At 37.4% G+C, this 25,481-nt stretch overlaps 1 protein-coding gene across 1 annotated transcript in view; it reads left to right on the plus strand.

Annotated features, from left to right (window-relative positions):
• Positions 1–1,327: 1,327 nt before the first annotated feature.
• Positions 1,328–25,481, plus strand: part of LOC120541786 — a 44,136-nt gene continuing 19,982 nt past the window's right edge. The window contains exons 1-2 of the mRNA XM_039773717.1: positions 1,328–1,409; positions 1,517–1,840. Of these exons, the coding sequence (XP_039629651.1) occupies positions 1,352–1,409; positions 1,517–1,840 (382 nt within the window). The 5' untranslated portion in view covers positions 1,328–1,351. The remainder of the gene's footprint in view (positions 1,410–1,516; positions 1,841–25,481) is intronic.

Below are 25,481 nucleotides of genomic sequence, written 5' to 3' on the forward strand. Positions count from 1 at the left end.
TTACACTATGAAGGACTCTTGCTGCATATGACAGAAGCTAATTTCAGGTTTTCTTGATCTTCCTTATCCTGCGTGGAAGCCTTCTATTAAGTATAGATTTCAGTTTTGTCCACATATCAGGAATCTTTTCAAACCCCAAAGAACCGATTTTATAAAAAAAAGTGAAATTGTTCTTTATTAACCGATGGTCCTAGGAGGAACCACGCAACCCAGTAAAGTGCCATTAAAGAACCAGTATGTTAAAAAGCATGTATGCGCTCGTATTGGTGTGTGACTGTGCCCTGTCATGGACTGGTGCCCAGTAGTGTTGTTCCCATTGCTACCATAGGCTCCAACCCTCTTAATCCTGAACTGGTTAAACATGTTTAATAATGGATTGATGGCAATGAAGACTTAACTCTGACTATAAAACTGTAAAATCAGTTAATTACGAGTAACTGCGAGAAACTAAAAAATATGGGATATGCACATTCAATACATGACACAGATGGAGCCGGAATGGTGGCATAAATGAAGCTTGAAAAAAATCTGTAAAAGAAATTTTAAGATAGAATTGGTATCACAAGTAGGCATAACAATCTAATATAATAGGAAAAAAGTAAAGGCTATTCCCAAAAGAAAGACAGAGGTACAATAGGTGGGTCTATCAATATTTTAGTTTTTCCAGTGTGGTGATAATCTTTACTTTTTTCCCTTTGTAAATACATTGTGTTGCAGCACTTCACTATAAATCTAATACACATGTTAAGCACCAATTTTAAAATAAAGTCTATCATCAAGTAGTCTTGACTAAGCTGATCATGCCTTACCAAAGTTGTCACGATAAACCAATTGCAAAAATTAATTTAACTGTAAAACGGTATATATTTTTATTAAACAAAAAAATTTAAACATACCTTTTTATGTTTATTATTAATTGAGCGATTCTGAGAATGTTATGATTATTATTCAAACTTTAACTTCTCCATTCAGTCTGTAATTTATACAGAGCCATTAATATCGAATGGCTATAATAATAATAATAATAATAATAATAATAATAATAATAATAATAATAATAATAATAATAATAATAATAATAATAATCACAGACGTGTTTGACAAGCTTAATTCTAATTACATCGCTAGTACGTAGGAGCCCATTCGAACTAAAGACACAAAAACACAAAACCTTACATTCGCAACTAAACATACTACATACAAAAACGGTGAGTGAAAAACATGTCTGCGTTTTTTCAAATGTAATTTCAGGTCTAATGGTGACTCTTTCGTGTTTTTCCACTTACCTTCCTGCTGTGATACTTTCACTTTGTTAGAAGTCACCGCTGCAGCTACCAGATGCCAGTCCGAGATGGAGCTGCGAGTGAAAGCCGCCGTCTGTGCTTTTCTCTCCGTGGCTCTCCATTCAAGTAAGAAGACGTTCTTAACCACGTACTCCGTTTATATACACAGTCACACTCTAACAATTTTCTGTAAAAACCGATATTAACTCTTCCTTTTTTGTCCTTTCCCACAGGCTGCTCTAGTTTGAGTCTCACTACTCCCACAAGTCCTGTTTTCGGACGGGTAGGCGGCGATGTGACATTTGACGTTTCAACAAATCCTTCAAATGTCATGTTACAGGTGGTGATCTGGACGTTAAACAATACTAACATGGTGGTGAGTTCGGCAGGTTCTACAGTTGGATACGGACAGGGATATAAAGGGAGAGCTCATCTGAACACAATGACGGGATCTCTGTCGCTCTTCAGACTGACACTACGTGACTCGGGACAGTACAGCGTGACCATCGGGACTGGGGGAGAGAGTGGGAGTGCAAGTGTCACACTTCAGGTGTTAGGTAAGTAAAGTGGACTTTTAATGTGGAGGCAGATTATCGCAAACACGCCTGATTTGTACCTAAGCATTATAATAATTAAATTATTTCTAGTTACGAAGCTGTGAAATCTACTGAAGAGTATTAGGGCCGCATAGAAGACAAAAAATTAGGGACACTGTGAGGGAGAAACATCTATGTCGTGATTAAAAATCTAAATTTAAACTTTAAAGTGAGAATTTTGAGAATAACCCCGTAGTTTATTTCGGCATTAAAGACAAAATTTCGATTTAACTTCGAAATCTCAGCTTGTTTATTTCATGATTAGAGTAGAAGGTCGAAAACTTCATTTTAAAATCAATGTTTAATTTACCAGAGTTTCTCAAGCCCTATCGTAACTACAATAGCACGTTAAATGCTTCGTATTCTAAGCGCTCCCCATCCCAATCGTTAAACGCTACGTGCTTTTTAAACGGGCTTCCTCGTGCACAGAAAGATGCCGCAGGCCGCGATCGCCAGACAAAATACATTAACTTCATGATATTACAGCTCACTGAACATTTAGAATCATACGACTTTGTATTATTTTCCTAATACAGTTAATTAAAACATATATATATATATATATATATATATATATATATATATATATATATATATATATATATATATATATATATATATATATTACATTTTAAAGATAATTGTTAGCTTCATTTAAATAATTTATACTGTTAATATTTAAACATGTGAGGGGCACGGTGTTGCAGTGCTGCTGCCTCTCGGTAAGGGGGTAACGTCCCGGTTGTTCCCTGCCTGGACTTCGTATGTTTTCCTGTTGGGGTTTCTTCTGGATGGGCTTCCTTCATTGCCACCGTTCTTGCTCTATAAAACGTACAATCCCCCACTTCCCATCTCCCCGTTTTCTTTCTCCACATAACGTATTGCCAAATAAACGTGGAATGTGAAACCAGCTGCAAACTTAGAACAAAGATTCTTCAAAACTGTTAGGAAACATTGAAAAGACTTCGTTATACATCTTTGATAATTCCATCCATCCAGGGTCGCTCCTCCCAGAAAGAATAGTGCGCAAGGCAGGAACAATCCATGGACAGGGCACCATGCTCATCGCTGGGGGCAATACGAGCACACATGCACTCGCGTCAATTTTGCATCATCAAATCTCCAAATATATACTAATTTGGACGGAAACTGGAGCGATTCAGGAAAACATGGAAAATCCAGGCAGAGAACACCTGTGACTTGACTCCGTTACTGCGAAACAGCAGCGCTACCGTGCCCCCTAAATATTTTAATTATTATCAGTATATTTAAATGAAGTTAACACTTTATCTGTTAAATGTAATATATTTCCTTTAATTAATTTCATCATGATACCAAGTATAAATCTTAGGATTGGCAGACCCCCGTGACCCTGTGTTCGGATTCAGCGGGTTGGAAAATGGATGGATGGATGGATTCTAAATGTCAATAGAGCTGTAATATCATGGATTTAATGAATTCTGTGTGGCGGTCGATGCTTGCGGCTCCTCTCAGCTTTAAAGTACGTAGATTAAAGTGGGAATTTTGAGGTTAATGTGGAAATCTCGTCTTTAATTATGAAATAAACAATGGGATTAAGGTGGACATTTCGACATTTAATCACGAAGTAAACTTTTTTTCCTCACTTTTCTTCTTTTTTCCTCTGTGGCCCAAATACTCTTCCGTAGCAATCAGTGCCTATTACCGTCGTATTGTAGTCATGGGTTTGTTCTGTAGCCTGCGTGATGAAAACAATCAGGAATACATTAAGAGAAAAACAATAAAGTTGTGTTTATCACCCAGAAGAGACTGCGTTTGTGTTTAAATAATAAACGAATTCTATATCCTATAATGGTAAAGGCGAAGTCTCGGCCAGGAGTGAAACAAGATACTCTGGGGAAATAGAAATATTCAGCTTGGAATAAAAAAATAAAATAAAAAAAAGGCGCTAAATAAGTGCTTCCGTTACGTATTACTGCGATAGTAATAGCAGTTATAATTATGACTTGCAACACGCTGCAACTCTCCGGCGCAAATATTTTATTTTATTGAATTGAAAACATAAAGGTGCTTAATAGAAGCTCTGTTTATCACTCAAATTTTGTGGTCTTCCCCGGGGCGACATTCAGATGGAAATAAGGGTTACGTTGAAGAGATCAGCAGCGACAGTTTAATAATCAGAAAATCCCGGCGTTTCGGGAGGAGGTGCAAAAGTGGGCTTGACTAGTTTAATTTCTTTCTAGACATTCTTGAGGTCAAAGAACACATTTTGATAATATTTTTTACTGTATCTTCGCCACATCATCCCATGTATTTTTCAACATCTTTTCAATTTCATTTTGGGAGCAACAATTTTGCATAAGCAGTAAACCCAGTTATTTTCCCAGGTATTGCTTGGGCTCCATCTATTTTGTTACCTATACGTTTCCTCATTTTATATTGTTTTAGTGAACTGATCACGCAACACCTGAAACATTGATTGTTTAATGTGCACTAAAACAAAACAACAAAAAATCCTTATTTACTTGAATTTTCCACAGATTATCTACAAATGCTAACCTTTTTTGCTTGCTTTATCAAATTTGAACTTCCATTGATCAACACAGCAAATAAAGTTGCACATCTGTTGCCTAAAATGAAATTTGTTTCAATATTTAGTGATCCTCCCTTCAGAAAGTAGGAGACAGAGCTGGAGGTAGCAGAGTTAAAGTTGTTAAGATTTGCATTGGGTGTGACGAGGATTGATAGGATTAGAAATGAGGACATTAGAGGGTCAACTCAAGTTGGACGGTTGGGAGACAAAGTCAGAGAGGCGAGATTGCGTTGGTTTGGACATGTGCAGAGGAGAGATGCTGGGTATATTGGGAGAAGGATGCTAAGGATAGAGCTGCCAGGGAAGAGGAAAAGAGGAAGGCCTAAGCGAAGGTTTATGGATGTGGTGAGAGAGGACATGGAGGTGGTGGGTGTAACAGAGGAAGATGCAGATGACTGGACGATATTGAAGAAGATGATCCGCTGTGGCAAGCCCTAACGAGAGCAGCCGAAAGAAGAAGAAGATTTAGTGATCCTCCCTTTGCCTTAGATGAGAATAAGAACAGAATTAGAGGAAATCAGTGACTGCTTTATTTATTTGTTTGTTTGTGTGTTTGTTTGTTTATTTATTTATTCATTAATATATTATGTTAAAGCACCAAAAAGAACAGAAGTTTGTCTGGATTTACCATTTGGGGGTAGAAGTGATCGAACCTTCAGAATATGATGATTATTACATAACATATTTACAGTGTTTTGATATAGTGTTCAACAACTAAAACTGTGACATTTAATTTTAGCAGGCCAATTAGCAGATGCGAGAAAGGCTAAAAAGATAAACTGGGACCAGGGGCAGCCTTAGGCATGTGCAAACTGTGCACCTGCACAGGGCCGCCAAATCCCAGGGGCCACCACGCCAACATATATTGAATATAAAACAAAAAGAGAAAATAACGACATAGCTGATGGCAATGTGGCTGAAAAACATTGTGTTTCTTGTTAATTAGTACGCTATATTTACTAATGTCGCTAGAGTCAGAGCAGTAAGCTATATTTAATATTATAACGTTCTGCCGTAATGAGAATATCATGGGCCACCACTTGGTTTTCAAGTTTCAGACATGCGCATATAGAAGCGAAGCTAGTGCAAGTGGGCGAGTCGTCTTACAAGTTAATGTTTCACCTAGTTTTAATAAAGTATTAGTGTTAGCGCAGTAGTCATAGTGAATATCTGGTCGGATAGGGGACACAAAACATTCACATACCCATTCTAAGCAAAATGAAGAGATTTCAAGTACACAAATCTGGTTATTTGAAACCATAAGATACCATATTGACATTGGCGGAGTAATATATATTGCTCTACTTTCCCTATTGTATTATTAATATGTAGCCTTAGAATGCCTAATCTCACAGACTTACCACTGTATATAACTTATCCCCACCTTCCCTTCTATATCTATAACCTCAGGCAATTAGATGTAGTAAAAAGACAAGCAGGAGTTAAGTTACACATAAAATAATGTATTACTGATAATATTCATAAATAATAACAAAATGCAAAGTACATTTGAATATTGGCAACCATATAACCTGATAAAATGGTGATGTGTAATTCAGGTGGCACACAGACTTGTAGTTACTTAAAATGTCTCTAGTTAAGGCATCGTTGGTGCTCAGCTTTCAGCCACACCTCTGTTCAATATGGCTGCTGAGCTGTGCTCTTCATTGTATTGTCTTCATCATCACAGGTTAGCAAGAGAGATGCTTCTTCATCATATGTTGGTTAGAGAGAGATGCTTCTTCATCATATGTGGGTCAGAGAGAGTGGTTGAGCAAGTACATTTATAGATGTTCTCTCAATAGCACATCATGGTACTTAAAGGCCTCTGAGACAAGCCAATTCCAAACAGCCATATCTCAGGGATTGAAACCCCTTGTAGATGACTATCGCAAATTTGCATCAAACCGCTTCCAGGCTGAAGGTAGCCGAGGTGGCACATAACGTATCCTGCTAATGCCAGTTGCTGCGTATTTGATACGTTCCAAGGATTGCATTGAAAGTGCTGCTCATCCCATCTACCGGTCGTAGTGGAAACTACAACCAAATGATGAAAGCAATGTGTTTGTGTTGCCGTGCACGTGGATTTTGGTGGCTTATTTTGAGAAATTCTCCACATTTGAGGTACATTGCGCTAAGTTAAAAATACATATTATTATACTTATTGTTTGCTTCTATTGCTGATATTTCAGAATAGGCTACACGAGACGAAAATTTCGGTAGTTATACGCCGTTTTCGCTTTGTCACTTTTTTGCTACATTCGGCAATAACGGCTGCATATAAATAATATATTTAGGTGTAATATCGTAGAAATTCAAATTCCTGTGCATAGATTTCAGATGCTTTGCATTTTGATCCTAGTTAATTTCTAGAATTAATGTAAAAATAGCATGCTGGGATATAAATGCGATTTCTGCCATTTATTTTGAGGCAGAACTAAATGAACACATCAACTTTCTACGGGAAGCAAGCTGGTGGACTTCAAATCAGGGTTCCACCAGTTGAAAGTGATGACAATTGTCTCAGTGACAGTGAGGATAGCGATGAAGACTACAGGCTAACACCTTTATCACCAGGCGATGTTTCTGGAGCTGAAAATGGCAGTAATGAGAGTACTGACAATGAAAGCAGCAGTGATGAAGACTCAGACAGCAATCATGATGCACCTGCTAGCACCAGTGCTACTGGTGCAAGAAGGCAACCAGCTGCTACTGCAAGGAGAACACAGCAAAAAGTTGTGTGGAAGACAGTTGTGACAGTAGGGGGCTCTCTCGCTCCCTTGAACCCTCAGACACCACGTCAGACACCAGATAAAAAGTCCAATAATTATTTATTACAATAATAATGTGCACAAAGCACCCTCCACTCCACAATACTCAATAAACAATACAATTCTCTATAATCTAAGCAAAATCCTCCACTCCCAGACGCTTAGCCACCCTGCCTCCCAACTCAGCTCACCCGTCTGGGGTTTCCCATAGTCCTTTATACCCCTTAACCCGGAAGTGTTTCATCCCTCAGTCCATGATTCCCCAGCACATCTGGGTTAGATGAAAAGTTCTCTTTTTCTTCATCCTGGAAGTACGTTGGTCCTTCCATCCCCGTGACTATGAAGTACTTCCGGGTTGTAGTGGAAACCACTGTCTCTGGACCTCCCTGCAACGTCTCCTGGTGGTCCCCATCTTATCCAGCATGGTTGTATTGGAAGACTCCAAGTCCCATGAGTCCCTGCTGGAATTTGGGGCCCCTCCATGATGCAGGGATGGCTCCACCTGGCGGCCTGTGGTATTGGCCGGGATGACTGGCTGGCCATATCTCACACAGTGCAACAACAGAACTCAGCAAAAGACATTCCATTTTGGCAAGATGCTCTTCCTGATGCTGCTGAAATCAGATTGCCCATTCAGCACTTCCGAGACTTTTTTGACACTGATCTTTTGGATACTGTTGCAGAACAAAGTAATCTGTATTGCATGCAAAAAATCCAAATAGTGCCTTCAAATTGGATCGAAATGAATTGGAGCAGTTTATTGCCACTGTAGTGTACATGAGTGTTGTACATTTATCAAAGTCAAGAATGTATTGCTCCAGTGAATGTTGAGTAGCACAGGTGGCTGATGTGATATCCCGAGACAGATGGGAACAAATTAAAAAATTCATTCATTTCAATGACAACGGCAACATGCTAGCCAACAATGATGGAAATTACGATAAGCTTTTCAAAATCAGGCCAATTATTGATTCACTTCTCCCAAAATTTCAGGTCTCCCACACGATCAAATGTTGTCTATTGATGAGCAAATAGTGCCATTCAAAGGTAGATCTAGTCTAAAGCAATATATCCCCAAGAAGCCATACAAATGGGGATACAAAAAGGCCTGGTACATTCATTTGACATATTTCTCCTCATGTGACTTTTTTGTTAACGTCATGACATTCTACTGATCTTTGGAAAATTTTTATAATTTGGATTGTTGACTGGAGGAACTGATCAACAGCAACATCATTAAAATAATCTACATACCTGAGAGTGGAACATTTGTTTAATTACTATTATACCCAATTACACCTAGCAGTTAAAACTAAAATCATTCCATTTATTTTAGACAAACAAACTAATTGTAATTAGTGCCCAGTCAAAAACCATCCATCCGTCCATCCGTTATCCAACCCGCTATATCCTAACTACAGGGTCACAGGGGTCTGCTGGAGCCAATCCCAGCCAACACAGTGTGCGTCAGGAAACACACCCTGGGCAGGGCGCCAGCCCACCGCAGCCAGTCAAAAAGCTCAACTAATTAACAGCCTGTTTTCCCAAATATTTATGCGATTGGCTCAACCAGTTTTCCATTTATATGAGTAGAGGTCACTACTTCCTTTTTTTTTACTCTTGATGTCTTCGATTATCTCATTTCTTTCCTTCACATTTACTTTGAGTAGATTATCAGAAGGTTATTTATTAAAAAAAATTAGATACTTGATTGTTAAAATATTCCTAGCATAAGATGTTGGATTATAAAAACTCCACCAGTGCAAAATTATAAGCATACTGTATTTGCAAATAGGCCATATGTACAGGGTACTTCTGGTGAATTCTCAGCAAGCTCATTCATTTCAATGTTCCATACTGCAGTTTTGATTTTTGCTTAGTGATGAGAATGTCAGAGAAAAAGAAGTTTAAATGTCAATGTAGAGATAGCTCTACAGCTAAACATTGTTGTGCACCTTTATGTTCAGCGTCCAGTACGTACAACAAGGTATTTGTTTTTCATGCATTTCCCTCCTATGTGGAAATCTGATCTAATCATGATCCTGAGTTTGTAGTCGGCATTTTATAAAAGAGAATTTTCACGAGCCACAGTGTGAGACAGAGCAGCTATTGTTGAAGAAGGGAGCGGTGTTAGTTGGGTGGACCGATTTCTCCATTCCACTTTCAAGACCAGGGGTTTGGGAGAGGAGAAAATGACCAATGACACACCAGAGAGGAGGAGGAGGTGGATAATAAATTTACCCAGGACCACGACTGTGCTTTTTTATGCTTTTAGATCAAACAATTTACAGAAACTTGATTTGATGAACATGAACCTGTCTCACGAACAAGGATAACTTAGAAGCAAACTGTGAGGCTTTTGGTTTTCCAGTGGCCTGTAGCCCTGAACCCTAATGGCAACCTATCCATTCTCTGAATCCTTGTTTGAAACTGCATTTGACAAAGATGTTAGTAAAATTGTAACAGGGATTGACACACGTTAGCGGTATCACTACGTTAACCTTGGCTTGTACACAAATATGTTAATACATCCGGATCTTACCTTCATAATTGTGGAGGTAGCTTGAAACATATCGTTTGAAGCCCTTCTTTTTTTTAGCTCGTGGCGGGTGGCACTATGTTTGAATAATGTGACTTACATCGTTTACTGTAAGTTTGGGCACATCTTGAAGTGATTGGGTGATAAACACCATAGCTATTCTGTTTTGATTTTAGCGTCGAAAGTGAAGTAGCAGGCTTACATGGAATCTGGAAGAGAGTGTGCATGTAGTCCATTGCATGAATCAAAAATGTATATGAAATACAGAATATGGTACTGGTAATGGAATATAACCTTATAGGACACAAGATTAATGAAAAAAAAACAAAACAAACTTTGAACTGCTATACTTTATATACTTTACAGTATATTCTTGTTTAGTTTAAGCTTAATTGCTTTATTGATTGTAATATTTGATTGTAAATGTATGAGTTATTAAATCTTTTTAGTTATGGCAATCAACTGTGGTTCCCTGTCCCACTACCCTTGCTGAACAAAACAGACCGTAGCCTAATGTTACTCTTTTGTAAATCGCTTTGTATAAAAGTGTCTTTAGCAAATAAATGGAAATGTATTTTTAGGGATGATGGAGGAGAATTAAATCTTACTTGTTGACTACAATTTACATTAATGTTGAACAACCACTGAATAATTTTCACACTGATCCAAAGTTCAACTAACTTTCCAATCTGAATATACTGCTAAAGAATTTTTTGTGAATTCTCTATGTAATAAACTTAATAAGTTATAGCGTAATGAAAATTGCATAATTGCATAATTAGATCTGGACCACCCTGTATAAATAATAATTGACTAGAGTGGCTTCAGATATTTGAAGATATTGTTTGCCATAACAAATGTGGTGTTTTTATCCACCCTTATTTGATAAACGTACTGATTTGGAACTATGAAATGAATGATATCAATGAGAGAAGATTTTCAAGTAGATCCAATGGTAAAGCTAACAAAGAAAAATAATTCCTTTTTCGTAATCCACTGTTCATGGGCGTCTGCATGATCACAGTTCTTTTCTACAGGCCATGCACCACCTTACTGTCTACTAATAACAGAAACAGTTTAACAGGATGTCCTGTACTTGCTTGTCTACTCCAGCTTGTGAGGTCTTGCAGCTGATTAAGTGAAGAAGACCACTGAGCTTTACCTGGCGTAACAAGTTTAATGTGATTTTACATTATAAACATTCTCAGTCAAGTTTCAAATGGACATAACATGATTGATGTGATAAATAAACTACTCCAACCAATGTGTCACACCACGTGTCATTGGAGGCCCCCACTGTTAGTCAAGTTCCCTGACAGTTCTTGTTTCCAGCTGGCCCCACAAGGAGGTGATGGTGGGATTTCACCCATTTGGTGGGATTTTGCGCAGCTTCATTAATTAGCATATAAAATAGTTTTTTTTTCAGATGTTATAAAATCTAAATAATGGCACTAAAGATTAAGTGCTTCATGACAAAAGCACTTTCATAAGAATAGAGACACATGCGTATTCAGACCAACTGCATGGCGACTCACTACATACCAGTCTTCAAAACTATTTTCATTTCCTGACCCTTAAAACACTGAATCAGAGTGAACTTGTCCAGGAAATATTCTCAGTTGATAGTCAAATTTAAAATCGGGATGAAATATGTGTTTTTCAAATGCATTTAAAGTATTATCATTGATAAATTTGGACTAACATCATCATGACTGATAGTTATGGGATTAAAGATGCCTGGAAGAAGTACATGGAGAAATTGTGAAATGAAAAGAATAAATGGGTAATGATGCTCATTGGAAGAAAATAGAAGAATCAAGCAGTAATGTTTTGAAAGTGAGGGTCACAAAAGTGATGATAAAATTTAAAGATAAAAGTGGTGATGGTGATGATGATGGCAATGATCTGCAGACTAATCTTGTTGTAGGACAAGACACTCTCTTAATCTTCATTGTTTGAGCATAACAGTCATGTTTAAAAGCAAGATAGAGCAAGAATGCCAGTAATAATAATGCAGAGAAACAACAAATTAAAAATGAAAAAATAAGTCTGTGTATGCTTGTTTAAACAACTCTGAAGATCTGCAAATTATTTATTCAGGAGACGCTCACTCAGTGTATTGAATGAAATCCCTACATAGGCTGTGGGGTTTCAGTGTCATTCTGTTTTATGTGATATGCGGGTACTCAAAAGAGACTTCTCACCTCAGTATTATTAAAGTTCAGTGTCCCACATAAATAACGACAGCATTCATTCTTTCAATTTCTGTAGCAATGTATTCCAGTAATCAGTAGCAAGGTTTATGCTGGCAGCATCAGTGGTAGGAACAAACCCAGTATGGGCCGGCTGTCCATTGCAAGGCACATTTATATACACAACCACAGAACCAATTTAAAGTCACCAGTCAGCCCAATGTACACATCTTTGGGGTATGGAGAACCTGAAACAAAAAGAAAACAATAAAAATACAGAAATTGTGCAATCTCAACATGGAGAGTGTCTGGGCCATGGACCGAACTCTGGACTCGAGTTATAAAGAAGCAACTCTAACCAAAATATCTCTGAATGTAATAGCAACTAGTAAATGATTTATGGACTTCATGATGTTTATTGTGCACAATAATACAAATAGGGAAATAGAGAGCAGGAAAAAGTTTGAAACAAAAGAATTACTTTGCACAAATTCTCATCTACTTTGTCTGACCAGGGCTTTTATTCTTGGTATGTAGTTTGGTAGAGTGGACTAGACCATTGTTAGTTTCATACAATTTAATTGCTGTTCCAAAGGTAAGGAATCCAAGCCAAATACCTTCTTTGTCCTCGTGCAAAGGTGTGGTATCTCTATTTGGAGGTGCTCCTAAATTATTGAATAAGTGTAGAATGTGATGGTAAAGTGCATCTGGGAAAATGTCGTCTTTTGTCTACCAAGAACCCTATTAACTTCATTAAAGCACAGAGCTCAATGGCCAACTTAAAAAAAGAGAAAATATTTTAGACATCTGAGGGGTATCCTCTGGTATTTATTAAACTATTTCATCACCCACAAGTCAATTAATTCTGTAAAGACTGCCAGCTATTGTCAGGCCTAGTTTAGAAAATGCACTGTAAATACGCTTTATCTACTTGTAGGTACTGGATTTTAGCTGAGTGTAGACTAATTACCAGTTTTAATGTTTTATAATATCACAACTTTTTTGTACACCTTCTCTACAGATCCAGTTTCTGTACCCAAAATCTAGTCCAATGTGTCTTATCCTGTTGAGTTCAATGACACAGTGACTTTGACCTGCACAGCCTCTGGCTCAGACGTCTCTTATCGGTGGTTCAATGGCAGCTCAGAGGTGTCAGACACTCAGAGGATTCACTTGAGTGCGGATAAGAGAACTCTAACGATATCAAGCGTGTTGAGATCAGATGATGGGCCCTTCTACTGTTACGTGTATAACCATGTCAGTAACGGCACCAGCAAGCCCTTTTGCCTTGATGTAAAATTTAAGTGGGGAAGAAAATAGATCTTAGTATTATATTATACCTTCCTTCATTTATAAATTAATGAAATAATTGAGTGAAGTGATTGATAAAATGTCTTAAAGCTTGTATGTCAATACAGACAATAATTTAGCAGAGCAGGAATGCTGTATTAGTAATGTATGCATTACACAATTAATTATATAGATTAGATGAGAAAAAAAAGAACATTTAATGTGTTCAAGTTTACTATGTATGTATTTTAGATGGACCGGACTTGCCCACTTTGTCTGTACGTCCTTCCAAACCAGTCTATGCTGCTGGATCTTCCCTTATTTTACAATGCTCAGCACAGTCCAGTCCTACTGCTCAGTATCAATGGTACTTAAATAGAACTTCTCTTAACAAAAGAAGTCAGGAGTTCGAAATAAGGAACATTCAGGTGGATCAGGCGGGTAACTACACATGTTGGGCTTTCAATGATGTTACACTCAGGTATGCTGCTGCCCACACAATGATAGATGTCAGAGGTGAGTAAAAAGGCGAGTGTTTTTATGTGTGATTTTTTTAATTGATAATTTAACTACTGAAGATTTATTATTTTTAGATTATATTATTAAAAAACATTGTTTTGCCTATGTTGAATTTTAATATTATTAATGTAATGATAATTTGATATATATTGTACTACTACTACTTCCATTAGTAAAGGTATTTATATTTATATTTAATTAAGTCATACAAATACTTGCCAATATCACTATATCCAAAACAAATGTGACAAACATATGTGTCCTGTCTGAAACAAACATAATAATAGTCTATATAGAATAAATGTGAATTTCTTCATGTGCTGGCAGAGTTGGGTACAATGCTAGAACTAACCTTAGATAGGATGACAGTTTATTATAGAGCACACTTACTCCTACACCCACACTAACTCCAAGCAAATTCAGAGTTGTGACATGTCACCTCTTTAGATTGTGTGAACAATACCCATTTAAACTTATTTATTGATGAATTACAGCTTTCATTCAAACCATTACTACCACCTCACTCTTGAAAACCTTTACAGTCTGCATCTAGGCTGTAAAACCAACTGAGAATATCATTATACTCTTCACAAATGATAATAATGCAACACCTAATAGTCTTTAAATATATTGAATTTATATGCAAGTAGTAGTGATCCTAACGAGCAAAACTGTACTTGAATAATACTTAAAGATGAAGCTTTATTAATGTGAAGATACAGTATTTGCACTTAGTGATACTAGTGATACACTGTAAAAAAATGAAACTGTTGTCTGTAATATAAATAGAGCCTTTTAAAAAGCAGTAGTATTGAAATTCAGATCATTAATGGTATACCAATATAATTTAGTGAAAATAAAATAAACAAAAACCATAAACTAGAGTTGTCTGATATACAGTGCTAATAAAAGGATTCACTTCCGCTCACATTTTGTTATACAACATTTAATAACAGAGGATTTAATTTGTCTTTTTTGACACTGATCAACAGAAAAAGACTCTTTAATGTAAAAATAAAAACAGATCTCTGAAAAATGGAGAAATAAATTACAAATTTCAAAAACACAAAATAATTAATCATATAAGTATTCACTCCCTACAGGTCAATATTTAGTCAAGGCACTGATGACTGCCTTGAGTCTGCCATTTTTCAATTCTTATTTGCTAAACTGCTCAAACCCCATCAGGTTGCATGGGGATCGTGAATAAACAGCCTGTTTCAAGCCCAGCCTTAAATTCTCAGTTGGGTTGAGATCTGGACTCTGACTATAAGACATTAACACTATTGTTTCAAGCCATTCCCTGTGTAGCTTTGACTTTATGCTTGTGGTTGCTGTTTTGGTGGAAAACAAATTTTCTCCCATGGCATAAGTTTCTTACAGTCTGAGTCAGGTTTTCCTCTAGAATTTCTTTTTTGTGTTTTGCTGCATTCATTTTCTCCTTTATCCTCACAAGACTTCCAGGGTAATCTGCAGAGAAGCAACCCCACAGAATTCTGATGCCACCATCCATGCTTCACAATGAGTATGGTGTGTTTTTGATAACTTGCAGTGTTCAAGCATTGGGTTTAGTCTGATGTTCAGAAAGCTCGATTTTTGTCTCATCAGACCATAGAACCTTCTTTCTGGTGACCCCAGAGAACCTCATGTGCCTTCTGACAAACTGTTTGTGTGTTTTTTTTTTAACAGTGGGTTTTTCTTTGCTTGCCTCTTATTAACTGTCCACTGGTGTAGCACCCACACCATAGTTGTTACATGTACAGTCTCTCCAGTGTCAGTTACTGTATCTTGTAAGTCCTTCTGAGCTATCAGAGGTCTCTTGGTGGCCTCCCTCACTAGTGTTCTCTTTACATGCTCACTCTCTGGCAGATTTCCAGCTGTGCTTTTCTTTTTACATTTCTTAATGATTAATTTAACTGGACCCCAACGGATATTCAGTGACTTGGGTGTTTATTTGATTTCATCCCCTGACTTGTGATTTTCAATCACTTTTTCATGGAGATGTTTAGAGTGTTCCTTTGTCTTCATTATTTAGTTAGTCCACCACACTGATGGTCCTTACAGGTGAGGTGACTTTACTCTACAGTCAACTGAATCACCAGGGAGGTGATCTGCAATGACCTGATGACGAGATTTCTAAAACAATTGGCTGCACCAGTAATAATTTAGGTGTGTCATTTTAAAGAGACTAAATACTTTGTGAATCATTATTTTGTTTTTTATATTTGTAATTAATTTAGAACTCTTTGCAGAGATTTTCACTTTGATATTGAAGAATCTTTTTCTGTTGATCAGTCTCAATAAGGTCAAATTAAATGTCCTGTGATTCAGTGTTATGTACGAGTAAAATGTGAAATCTTCCAAGGAGGATAAAGCGTTTTATAGGCATTGCATTACATATAAAAATGAATAGTAGAACTGATCATATGTCCAGAAAACTATAACCGTATAAATTGCTGATTTTCAGTACTTTACCTTAACTAGTAGAAAATGATTTTTAAAACTGGCAACATCTTTTAAAATAAATTAAACATTATAATAGTTTAATATATTGTGTTGCAAAATCTATTTCTTGAAAAGGATATAATAAAATATAAGTATGAAAAGATGGTGAAATAAAACTTCACTGAGATATAGTCAAGGTACGTATGAACTATTCAATTTACACCCCAGAAATGCATCCCCTTCTGCTCTGCAAATTAAATCAAAACATTTCAGTGAAAAGGGTTTTGAATATGAGTTTAGCCAAGTTAATTTAAATAATTTTGATTTATCAGTAAATATCATTTATTACATTTTGAAAGTACAAAATTAACAATTTTACACCTAAGAAAGGGTGAACACATAAAATTAAATATAAACATCAAAATGCATATATATTCACTCTCAAACTCACATCTAATTCAGGGTGCCGCTGTGGCAAAGCCAATGCTAGTAGTTTGGAGCACAAGACAGGGATTTTACCTGCACATTGTGGATGTCAAGCAAAGGTCTCAAGCACACATAAACATATTCACACTTACAAGAACTACAGAGTAACTAATTAACCTAAAATGCAAGTTATGGCATCTCTCAGAATCACCATCTTATCTTGGTGGCAAGGTTTGTGTGCCCCTGTGACCCTTGAAGCTGTGTTGTCCAAAATAGAAGCTCCTGTTAGAACTTCACAAGGCAAATTGGTCCCAGTTCAGTTGTTAGACAAAGAGTAAGTCAAACCCCCCTTATGATGCAGACACAAAAATTTTATCCCACCCAATATGGGGTTACTGGGGCCATCACCTTTAGCCAGGCCTGAGAGGAATGTCTGCTGTTGAGTGCCATGGCTGCTGGGCCTGCCAAGGGGCCCGGTCTGGGAGAGCCCGAAATCATGATGCGAGACTGCTCTCCCTCAAGCCCATCACCTGCAGGATGAATAGCAGCCAGCTGCAGTGTGATATGTTCGACAGTTGAAAGCAAGGCCTTGGTGGACTGGGATCCAGGCACTCTCACCAGGTCTGGAATTTTTTTAGGATGTCTTGGCTGATCTCCCTTTTCAATGTTGCATGGACATCAGGAGCCATACCCCAGAAGTGGCAGACCAAGGTGGTTGTCCTCATTTTTAACAAAGAGGACTGGAGTGTGTTCTGCAACTACTGAGGGAATCACACTCTCCAGTCTCCCTGGAAATACTTATGCCAAGGTGCTGGAAAGGATACTCTGCCCAGTCATAAAACCTCAGATGCAGATGGAGCAATGTGGATTTTGTTTAGGCCATGGAACACTGGACCAGTTCTTTACCCTCAGGGAAATCTTGGAGGGGGTATGGGAGTATGCCAAATTGGTCTACATGTATTTTGTGGACTTAGAGAAGGTGTTTGACTGTATTCCTTGAGGAATTCTGTGGAGCGTGCTGTGGGAGTATAGGGTTTTGGGGCCCCTAAGAAGGGCTATTTTCTCCTTTTATTATTGCAGTGAAACCTGTGTCTGCATTTTCGGAAAAAACCTTAGCATCATTTCCAGTGGGTATTGGACTCTGCCAGGGCTATCCTTTGTTTCCTGTCCTTTGTGATTTTCATAGACAGGATATTAAGGCGAAGTCAGGGAGGGACGGGTGTCCTCTTCAATAGCGATAGAATTGCATCTTTGCTTTTTGCAAATGACGTGGTATGTAATGTGTATGAACATTTTTATCATTTATTTTTATTACTGATATAAAACCTCCTAAACATTGCAGAAAGATTAGAAGTCACCGATTTTTTCCCATCCAATAGGTCTACTGAGAACAGATAATGACCACTTAATGTGCTGATAACCCTTATGGCAGCTGTGATGTGTTTGTTATTTGTTGAGCTCTGAATGTTTGATATTCTCCAGAAACTAGCATCTGTTTTGCTCGTCACTTTCTGGAATTGTTGTTGACTGAATTATTTATATGTCAGCTCAGATGGTTTTATTAAGTTTGATTCTAGTAAGTTACCTTGCATGTTTAGTCATACAAGAGAAAGAAGTTAAGTTGAAAAAGTTGAAATGAGTGCGATAAGATGATTTTGTTTGGTGTTGTATTATGACAAATGAAAGCACATTTTACTTGTGTTATATATGTGTTTAAAATTCTTCGTAGTGACAGTCATGTATTGCAGAAACAGGTAAGCCATTTCCTTCAACAATGAATGATTGTATAAAACAGTATAAATAATATCTCTGGTCACAGTGTTCTGTCATGGGCAGGATCCTAGGTGACCCTTTTCTCCCCTTTATAGTCTTTATTACAAAGACCTGAACGGAATACTCCAAATCCCAACTATAGCCCTTACATGGTTTACAGAGAGCAGGATAGAAGGTTTTTACTTTTATTCATGCATGGATTAAGAAGTTTCTAAATGTGCCCAAAATATAAGCAGAGTAAAATGGTTCTTTGAAAAACAATACTAATATATCCTGGATCATCATGGTAGAAGTCATAAACATTTAGTATGCTCAGACTACCAGGTAGCACTCTGCCTTAGTATGGTGAATGATCCATGGTGCAGCATGGTCTCTTTTCCAGCATGGCCTCAAGGTGATGGAATGATGTAGATATATGACCACTATCTTATCTATATGTAATATCAGAGAAACATCATGGCCTATTAGCCCTGAATTTAAACCAGTCCTGTGGTGCTTGACACACCTATTTGATAAGTGTGGGTATAGTGTATTTTCTAGTGATTCAGCTCCTTAGACCAGCCTCGAGCACAACTCAGCCTTTAGCCAATCTCTGGCCAAAACTTAATTTCTAGTCTTTCCATCTCTCACACAAGTTAGTTCAACAATCTGATCTGGTGTAACCTCAATACACCCCAAACAAGAACTGCTGTATCTATTTTCCCATTTGTATAATTAGATATTACTTGAGAAAACACATTAACAAAAAAGTTGATCAGATTATACGTTACATCTTTCCAATCATTTCTCAGACTTTTTTACTCTTCACTCCAAGCCAAAAAAATTAGGTGTCAATCAAAATGGCATTTTTGAAAACATTTTTATTATCACAATTTAATGCAGAGTAGTGTTGCATATCCCTAAAAACTGAACACGAATGATTTGCTTCAACAATTGTAAATGGTATGTCTTTTTAAACTCTGTGTTTAATTTAGTGCATGTGATCTTTTCCAAAAATGAAAAAGACAAAATTCAAAATATTTGCAAAGATTTACAACTACAATCTAGTAACATTTGTACATTGTGTTTAATTTCCCTACAAATTAAGAAACTGATTTCTGAGAATTACCTTATTTGCAGTATAATATCCTCTTTAATCATACTGTGTGCCAAAACAAAATAACATCACCCAAAACCTCTCCAATGTCATTATTTGCGACCTTATCTTTTAAAATCTTTAAACAGGTCATTCTGAAATACAGAAATGAAATTATGTTTATTCTGACCAATCTCATCTGACTAGGTTTTGAAATCATTTATAAAATCTCAACTGGAACAATTAGCCTATTTAAGATATAGAAGTTTATAACTTAGAATTGACTGGTAGACAGCAATATAGATCAAAGATGAAAAAAAAACAATCCTAGAAACATATTTTATTTATATCAGATGAAATAGAAAGGGTACTAGAACACCCAGACTCTTGACCAGGATAGAGATATTTATAAATGTATTGTTTATCAGAATTGGAGAATTGTTAGCCATAGCAAGTACAGGTTTAGTACCAACAAAGAATAGTTCTGTTTTATTACCATTTAACTGAAGAAAATTATGCATCATACATAACTTTTTGTCCTATAGACAAGCAGTAAGAATATTAGGAGGAAGAAGAGAGGTAGATTCAGTGGATAAGTAAAGATGTGTATCATCAGTATAACAATGAAATTGAATAGGAAACATGCAAATAAGCAAAAGAAGTGGCCCTAACACGGAGCCCTGTGGAACTCTCTGTGTAACCACTGTACTCTCACACCTAAACCCGTTCACCTGAACAAACTATCTTCTCTCTGTAAGATTAAAGAAAAAACATTGATACACAAGGCCACAAACTCCAAAACTAGCTAAACGTTCCAAATGTATCTGATGGGATAAAGTTTCAAATGCAGAACTAAGATCCAGAATTACAAGAATTGTAATGAATGAATGAACGAATGAATTAATTAATTAATTAGCAAGGACAAAGTAAGGACAGCTATGAAGAGGATGAAAAATGGAAGGGCCATTGGTCCAGATCACATACCTGTGGAATCATGGAGGTATGTAGGAGAGATGACGGTGGAGTTTTTAACCAGATTGTTTAATTTAATCTTGGAAAGAGAGAGGATGCCTGAGGAATGGAGAAGAAGTGTACTGGTGCCGATATTTCAGAAAAAGGGAGATGCGCAGGACTGTAATAACTACGGGGGATAAAATTGATGAGCCACAGCATAAAGTTATGGGAAAGAGTAGTGGAAGCTAGGTTAAGAAGTGAGGTGATGATTAGTTAGCAGCAGTATGGTTTCATGCCAAGAAAAAGCACCTCCGTTTGCTCTAAGGATGTTGATTGAGAAGTACAGAGAAGGCCAGAAGGAGTTGCATCACGTTTTTCTGGACCTGGAGAAGGCATATGACAGGGTGTCTTGAGAGGAGCTGTGGTATTGTATGAGGAAGTCGGGAGTGGCAGAGAAGTATTTAAAAGTTGTACAGAATATGTACGAGGGATGTGTGACAGTGGTGATGTCTATGGTGGGAGTGACGGATGAATTCAAGGTGTAGGTGGGATTACATCAGGGATCGGCTCTGAGCCCTTTCTTATTTGCAGTGGTGATGGACAGGTTGACAGACGAGATTAGACAGGAATAACCGTGCATTATGGTGTTTGCTGATGACATTGTGATTTGTAGTGATAGTAGGGATCAGGTTGAGGAGACCCTGGAGAGGTTTAGATATGCTCTAGAGGGGAGAGGAATGAAGGTCAGTAGGAACAAGACAGAATATATGTGTATAAATGAGAGGGAGGTCAGTGGAATGGTGAGGATGCATGGAGTAGAGTTTACGAAGGTGGATGAGTTTAAATACTTGGGATTAACTGTACAGAGTAATGGAGATTGTGGAAGAGAGATGAAAAAGAGAGGACAAGCAGGGTAGAATGGGTTGAAGAGAGTGACAGGAGTACTTTGAAACAGACAGGTATCAGCAAGAGTGAAAGGGAAGGTCTACAGGACGGTAGTGAGACCAGCTATGTTATATGGGTTTTAGCCAGCGTAGTGAAAGCAGGTGACAGAACAGCATTATAGTGATCTATTAATTCTGATAGTGTGGCAGTTACAGGAAAAACAGGCTGTAGGTTAAGTAAACCAATAAAATTTCTCAAGATTTACATGTTTAATATTACGAAGTGTAATAACTCACCGAACCTTTGATTTACTAAGAAGTAGGATAATATCAAACATAATCATTTTATAATCAGAAAAAGGTAATTTAATAGAGAGGAGATTATGGGGTATGATACCAGAGCAGCAGACTAAATCTAAAATATGACCTTAGTTATGAGTTGAAAAATTTACATATTGAGTTAAATTAAAACAGTCACGTATTTCATTAAAATCCATTTTAAGTATATTAGTGGAAGTCTATATTAAAATCACCCATAAGGATGACCTTTGAAGGCATGGCACACAGAGCCGTTAAAACAGTAGAAAATTCTTCAGTAAAAGTACTTGAAAACTTAGCAGGTCCATTTAAAATAGCAGTTATAGTAAGTAGCGTACCACGACTTTGCAGGAAGATTCACCAGTGATAGTTTTAGTTTTCCTGGAAAATTATCAAAAGACCGTCTCCTCTACCTAAGAAATGGGATTTAGAAATATACACAAAGCCTGGTGGAAATGCTTGGTTTAAATGAAACTAATCGCCTGGTTGCTGCCAAGTTTCCATTAGATATAAACAGTCCAACTTAGTGTCCATAATAAAGTCAGGGATCAACAAAACATTATTGGAAATAGACTGTGTCATAAACAATCCAAACTTTAAAGTATTAATAGATATTTGAGCCTTTGACTTTACTAGTGCCCTCAGTATGTTGTAATATACACGTTGTCCTTAAATACATAGACAAGGATGATCAGACCAAAGTATATAAATAGTCCAACTGCCAGTCCTGCTGAAATACCCCCTCAGGCTCGGGCAATATAATCGCAAACTTGGTCTACCTTAAGCCAATGAGTCAATGACAGAATTCTTCTGGTATGTGCTCTAGTATTGCTCTAATCTCCCATGTTGGCAATTCTTAAAAAAAAGAAAAATGCACTAAAATATTTTTCTTATTTTCTCTCATTATTTTCTTTTACGTGAAATCGTTTATGCGCCACATATTCTCTTGTCCCCACACACACATTCATGTTTCACAGCTTCAAGTTAGAGGAGATGTTAGACTTGACAACTGAGTTGCTGATCTTGTCTACTCAGGATGTCAAATTGCATAACATGTTTCCAGCACATTTTCACCTTTCCAAAGAAGACTAAGCTTACCCCTTTTTCCTGGCAACTATAAATATGCTGCCTGACTATGGTTCTACAGTCTGTTACTTTTTCCTACTGTATTTTGTCATTGTACATAAAACACAAAACATCAGTCAAGGCCTCTTTCCTGTTTGCGAGGTACTAAAAACACGCTTGTTTCGTGGTGGCTTCACTACATGCATTGTAGTGGACAATCGTTGGTTGTCAGTTCTCACGCATACAGAGCCCACCCTATGATTTAAGGCAAAATCAAATCTGAAGGGGAGAATAAATCACTGGGCATTTCAGACTATAAAATTGGTGGTCACAGAAGTGTGCCATGACTGCACCAAACTCACTAAATGAGTGAAGTTTGTGACTGAATAATGCTGGAGAAATCACAAAGTGACATGGCCTTTAGGTGCATTGTTGCTATATAATTGTTTAGACAAACTATTTTGTTACTACATTTTGTACATAATTATTTAATGAGTTTTGCTCTTTCCTAAAAACAGTGTAGTCAAATAAAATTATTTAGTTTTCATAAAGTTTTGTTTATTAAAGTTTTCAAATTAGGCACTAGGAAGACCTGGGGCCTCATGTATAACGCCGTGCGTAGAACTTGCACTATAACATGGCGTAAGCACAAAAGCCGAAATGTGTTTACGCACAGAAAAATCCAGATGCAGGAATCTGTGCGTACTCCAACTTCCACGTTCTTCTGCTACATAAATCCCAATCAGCGTGAAAACTAACAGTCGTGCACGCACTTTATGTAATGCCCCAACTCCTAACAGAATTACTCCTCTTTGAAGATGCAAATCAATATAAATCGCCCTTAAGCGCAGCCTTCTGTGAAAAGACAATGGGAAAAGCACGGGGGAAAATATAAGAATTTCAGCGAATACCAAGTGGAGGCAAAGGAAAAACATACTATTTGTTTAATTAAACTGTGGTATAATCAACAAAAGGAAGTTGATCGAGTGACATAACGTGTTGGAGAAACTTGAAAGCTCATGTTCACAAAATCGCACAGTGCCGGAAATAAAAAAGAAGTCACATATCAAAGTCTCTGTGAAAAGGCGAGTTGTAGCCCACTGTCTGAGTGTCACAAGAAAGTGGATTAGGGTACAGAGAAAAAAGGCACACAGTGGGGAAAAAGCACGAAATGTCAACTTCAATCTCGAAATTTCCACTTTAATCACGCAGTTTATTTTGTCATTAAAGTAGAACGTCATAAACTTCATCTTAAAATCGTTTAATTAACCAGTTTCTCAAATCACATCGTAATTAAAGTAGCACGTTAAATGCTTTGTTTTGCATTTGATCTTCTATGTGCCTATGTGTGTGAATCACTACTTGCTTCTTAAACTGGCTCTCTTCCTCCAACTGGACACAGAATCCATTACATTCATGATATTACAGCTCTCTGAATAACTAAAATACTGAGATGTATACGTGATATCATTTTCATGGTGATAGGAGTTAAAGCACGTTATTAAACATGAGCTTCACGCGCAGTTATTGTGTGCGACCTTCGATTAAATAATTTATTGCAGCAGTACTCGGGGGCGGCTTTAGGCTTGTGGTGGCACTGGGCAGAGGAAGAATCGGTGGCCCCTTAGCCGCCAATGTCAGTAAGGTAGCTTATGCACGGTGGATGTCCACGTCCGTTACAGACACTGCATAGCCGCCTCGTGCTCATGACACAAGCATTTAACTTTTGCGAAATTTGTTGCTGCGTTTTTGGCTGTGTTATTTTCTCTTTCTGTTTTATATTCAATATATATTAGCGTAGCCGCCCCTGCAGTCTTTGCTTTTCTTTCTCCAAGTAACCGAAGAAGGTGCATTGAGAGTAACAACGCTAAAGCAGTTATGGTATTTGGAATACTATGGCTATTCCCTGGACCATTATATTGTTACAAGTTAATTACAATCAGATGCATTACACTAATAAACAATATGCAGTTAGTTTCAGTGTATTTATAAAGCCGCGTCAGGAAAATAAGGTGTAACCACACAGGAACAGTAGCACTGCTTTGATGCTGGGTGCCGCCAGTCTGCAAAACCAAGCAGAGAACTTGCGTACGACAAGGTATGAGGTACCGTGGAAAAGTGCGTGGCTTTACGCCAAGTGTAGGTTTTATACATTGCGATTTGAACGTGGAAAAGTTCTTACGCAACATTTCTATGCGTAGGCACCGTTTATACATGAGGCCACTGGGGAGCAAGTCTACTGGCAAGCAAAATTCTCCTTTCAGTTTGCATAGTAAACTAATCATTCATATTCAGTTAGTCAGACGTTCCTTAAATCAGATACAGAATTTAACAGGGTTTAGCCATTAAACTAGTTATTGTGATAAGAGCTTGTAGAGGTTTCCTGTTCCCAGAAAAGTGGACCACTCTTATAAATGGCCATGCCACTATCCGGTCTGCTGTGCCTTGTGGGTGGGTGGAAGATGGAGGTGGAACAAAAAAAAAAAAACAAGCATCTCCGATAATGGCAAGTGAGAGTGTCAAAAGCATAGTTACATCTTAACAAAAGACAACCTCATCTGATCCAAATGACTTAAATGATTAAAGGTAAACCTCACCAGCCAGTTTTAAACATTTTCCACAGAAAACTTACTGGTGGTAAAAAAGTAGTTTTTGCATTACACAGCACCAGTCATGGCTGTGGCTTCATTATCCTATGGAACACCAGGGGCCTCATGTATAAACGGTGCGTACGCACAGAAATGTTGCGTTAGAATCGCGATGTATAAAACCTACACTT

Source organism: Polypterus senegalus, chromosome 12 (genome assembly GCF_016835505.1).
Source record: "Polypterus senegalus isolate Bchr_013 chromosome 12, ASM1683550v1, whole genome shotgun sequence".
Taxonomy (NCBI): domain Eukaryota; kingdom Metazoa; phylum Chordata; class Cladistia; order Polypteriformes; family Polypteridae; genus Polypterus; species Polypterus senegalus.